Consider the following 4444-nt stretch of genomic DNA (forward strand, 5'->3'; position numbering starts at 1 on the left):
TTTTTGCATATAATTTAAAGTTCCTTTTTCAGTTGATAGAAATAGTTGTAACTTGTACTTGTGGAAGAGAAAGGTACGATGCATCATGGAATGGATTGAAAAAAGGAATGCTTGGAAATGCTGATGGAAGTGTTTCTTGATTTGAGTATTCCATTGCTCTCTGCTGCTCTTGGCTCCATAGTTCTTTGACAAATGTAATATTCCTTTTTCAACCGTGATTGTGAAGACATGCACACTAATGCCTCTGATGCATTGGCATATGAATTCCATATCAATTTTGAGGTTATTTTTTTGGAAGTTGCTTTTTTGCTTTTATTTTTATTTGCAAGTGCAAAAAAATTGTAAAGGTCATGAAGTCACTTGCAGTTGTATTGTATCTTAAGGCAGATTGATTCATTTGCAAATGTAATGCTTGTCATTTGATTCTTTTATCTAGTTATTGCTACTTGTACAAATACATTCCATCTGTGTCATCAAAAAACTTAGTTAAAATTTCTTTAATGACTTGCCTTGATTTCTAAAGAGCTGCAATTTTTATATATATTTTTATTGTGACTAATGAATTAGAAGGCGAAAGAGGTATGGAACTAGTTTTAAGTGTGGTGGATCATCATAGACTTTGACAAACTCACTAGTCAAATTCATTTCATATCATCTATTAGAAAACAAAATCCTCCTAATAAGTAACAAGGAATGACTTAGAAGAAGAATCCAACGAAAGACTTTGCTGGCATTGCATTGTCTTATTGAGCGTGAGCAACACAATAGTTAACCAAAACAATAGACCAAGAACTTCCAGTTTTCATCTTTTCCTCAAACAACCATTCATATCGATGAAGCATAGGTTGATCATCGACGCTACAATTATGGAGGAAAGCGACTTGTGCAGACGAATGCTCATCTCATCTGATCAATTGCTTCAACCTCTCAGTTACTATTGAAACATCTAACCCCAGTCTGGAGCTCACTGCCTGCAACAATTGGTCATTCATTAAACAAAACCTAGTTAAAGTGAAACAACAAGACAAAGTCAACTGTGTTTTCAGCAACATTCTTTCCTAGAATGTATAAGCTACGAACAGATGAAGTTAGCATGTATTCTATTCCTCCATTTAGACATAACAAATTTTGTTTTGACTCGAACAAGTTTTGTTTCTATAACATACGAGAAAAACTAGCCCACAAGTTTAGTAAATAAATCTTGTCTTACAAGGGAACACAGAGCTGATGCAAATCCAAGGTAAGCATTCCACAATGTGAAAAACGCATGGGTAATCTAGATGAAAGAACTAATCCAATTAATTTTATTAGGATCATTTGAGAGGTGATGGAGAAATAATTTTGAGTTGAAAGTGAATGAACATCGTACATTTAAGTCTATGGATCTCTTTCATTATACAACTCCTCATATGAAACTAACTAGGGAACCGCAATGTCTTTTTATGATTTGACAACTTCATCAAGACACAAGTTTCATTCATATTCAAGAATCATCCCAGCTGATAGCATGTGAGGCTCAAATTTAAGTTCATCATCACACAAGCAATCATTTCCAAATGTCTCAATTGTATCTAAAATTAGATCCACTCTAATATCAAAAAATGTCTAAATAAAATCAATCTAAGCTTATAAGTTTATTTATTAGTCCATAATTCTTCATGAGAGACTAAAATAGCATGTCTCAACATATATCCAAACTACTAGCTACATAATAAATATTAGCCAATTAAGTAAATGAAAGAGTAGTGAATAATTTCACAGTTCATACCTGGGAATGCAATGTGTAGAAAATTTTTTCACCCACAACAGAGAAGTTGGCATTGATAACTTGAGCTCCTTCTTCCTCGAGAACACTGATCACCTCATGGAACACGAACCTCTTCTCCTGCCCACTTATTAGAACCACCTCCAAATTGGAATCCTGGTGCCTTACTTCGACGAATGGCAATGAGAACTCTGATGTAGTCGCACTGTCAATTTCCTTTTCCGTATCTTGGATGATTATATTTCTGCTCCTCCTCTCCTTCATCTTCTCAATCCTTGATCTAAGAGTTTTGATGTAAGATGTGGCTTGATCCAATTGATCTTGTTGGCTCAACATATCCTGCACCATAAAATAAAGAAAATTGAGCATGCAAACTCTAGTATGCTCAGCACTATAAAGACATCAAAATATTTAAAACTGAGTGTTTTAGCTTCAATTTGTCTATTAAAATGATAAACAGGTTAGTTCATGCTAATTACTTAGCATACCAACTAATTCATATCCAATTAGCAGGTGATAATGAGATATTTTTAATATTGCAACGACCAACTGAGATTATTTATTGCAGTGGCTTCTATAATGTTTTGGAAAAAATAAGAGAATAAACTGAGGTTGTACTTTTTTTATTCAAGGTGAGACAAAAACTACGCCATCCAAACATGGACAGCAAGGTTAGCAAGATTTTTATAATCCCACATGTTTGGCATGGACTTTAAACATTCCCTAAAACTAGAACAAAGAACAATTTGTCAAACTTAAGAACAGAGTCACAAATAAGAGGAGAACAAAGTATCATACATCAGCAAGGTTTACATTTGAAGGGAAATAGTTAGAAAACAAGTTCCTGTTAGGTTTAATCCATCCGTAATAAAGAAAGAGCGTGAGAATCATAATTTCAAGCGGATAGAAGCAGTTCTCCAACACAATTTTAGAAAATTCATCGAGAAAAAAGCACACAATTTTGATTTTTGTCTAGGTTTCAAAATGGAGCAAAGAACAAACAGCAACTAGATGAGAACTCCATATCAGATAGCAACAGAAAATATGCGAGGACGCGATACGGAAGAAGGATCAGGTAAATCGACCACCTTCGAGCTGGCGTAATGCTCTTTGGGGATGACCGAAGCGAGCTTCATGCACAAGCTCTTCATCAGGACCCGGCGGTTCTTCTCCAGCGTCTTCCGCTCCATCCTGGAAGCCCCATCGGCGCTCTTGCTCTTCATCTGGGCGAGAATGGAGGGAGAACCGCCGCGGGGTCAGAGGAGAGAAAGCAATCGAACGGAAGAAGAAGGCGAGGAGGAGTGCAGCCGAGGAATGGGACGATTTTGATTATATCGGAGAAGTGGAGGCGCGTCCGCGGGCCCCTTCCGTGTGGGTCCGCCCTCACAATTTCTCGCTTTTTTTTTTTCTTTTAATCCAGATATTCAGTTTTATTAACAGTCCCCACCTATTAATTCTGAAAGTTTCGGGTTCCGTAAAATTTTTTTATTCGCCACTAGATAAATAAAAAACAACAATAATTCAATCATAATAATAATAATAAATAATTTTTTTTCAAAACAATAATAATAAAGCTAAACCTGTTCTAACATAATTATTACACAAATTTAAATCGTTATACACTAACGAAAAGTAGTCTTTTAAGCATATTTTATACCGAATACATGCCATTATATTTGTCCTATCCATAGTTTGTAGAATCATGATCCTACGTAGAATCGATTTAGGGTCAGGATCGGATCGGTCAGGATCAGATCGTAGAATCGTACGATCCTACCAAAAACCCTTAAAATCTTATCATACATGATTAATAATTAGAAAAAATACTTAAAAAACTCATTTACATATAAATAGATAACTAATTTTGCATATATATGCAATCATTTACACTCAACACCTTAGATTGCATTACTACATGTACAAATTTAAATTAACTAGTAATTTAACTACTATTCTCACATAGTAATAATATTTATATTTTCATATCATAAAATGAAAGAATATAAAATTTCTATTAACACAATAATAATAACACATTCAACGTCAAAAATATTTCCTTGGTTTATAAGATGATTCAATTTAAAGGTCAATAAAGCACTTAACGTACATAACAAAAGTTATTGGATCCTTTGATTCAAATATGAACGTCGAAAATAATCTTCTAAAGATTGATTGATGTCACACAATACTAGACAATAGACATCCAAAAATTCATCATTTTGGGGGAAAAATGACAGAATATTATTGATAAAAAACTAACTCAAAAATAATTAAATATATGTTTAAATAATTTAAAACCCTAACAAGATGAAAAAATATAATAATAAAAAATAAAATCTTCTAGGCATCCGAAAAGGATTTAAATAATATTTTTTGGGTTTGAAATAGGGTGGTTAAGGATAAACTTTGAAATTTATTAAAGATTTCTGAACGAGCTTTGATTTGATATATTATAGGCCCCGTGGTTCAATCCAAGTCAAAAGTTATGACCTCTCAAAGCTTCCACCGATCCTGCTCCGATTCTGCTCCGATCCTACCGATCCTACCGATCCTGCTGCGATCCTGCTGCAAAACTCGATTCTGCACGATCCTGGATCGATTTTGGGTCTTAGGATCATAGGATCGTACGATCCTACGATCCGGATCGCGATTTTGCAAATTATGGTCCTATCTATCTAT

The 4444-nt window shown here is 34.3% G+C and overlaps 1 protein-coding gene across 1 annotated transcript; it reads right to left on the bottom strand.

Moving 5' to 3' along the window:
• Positions 1-632: 632 nt before the first annotated feature.
• LOC122013373 (transcription factor bHLH167-like) lies at positions 633-3073 on the bottom strand. The gene is made up of 3 exons (XM_042569630.1): positions 2854-3073; positions 1769-2104; positions 633-971 (listed from the first exon to the last, which is right to left on the bottom strand). The coding sequence occupies exons 1-3, from the start codon at positions 2986-2988 to the stop codon at positions 903-905; spliced, it is 540 nt and encodes a 179-aa protein (XP_042425564.1). The 5' UTR covers positions 2989-3073; the 3' UTR covers positions 633-902.
• Between the last annotated feature and the right edge of the window lie 1371 nt (positions 3074-4444).

This window comes from Zingiber officinale, chromosome 8B, assembly GCF_018446385.1.
Source record: "Zingiber officinale cultivar Zhangliang chromosome 8B, Zo_v1.1, whole genome shotgun sequence".
In the NCBI taxonomy this organism is placed as follows: Eukaryota; Viridiplantae; Streptophyta; class Magnoliopsida; order Zingiberales; family Zingiberaceae; genus Zingiber; species Zingiber officinale.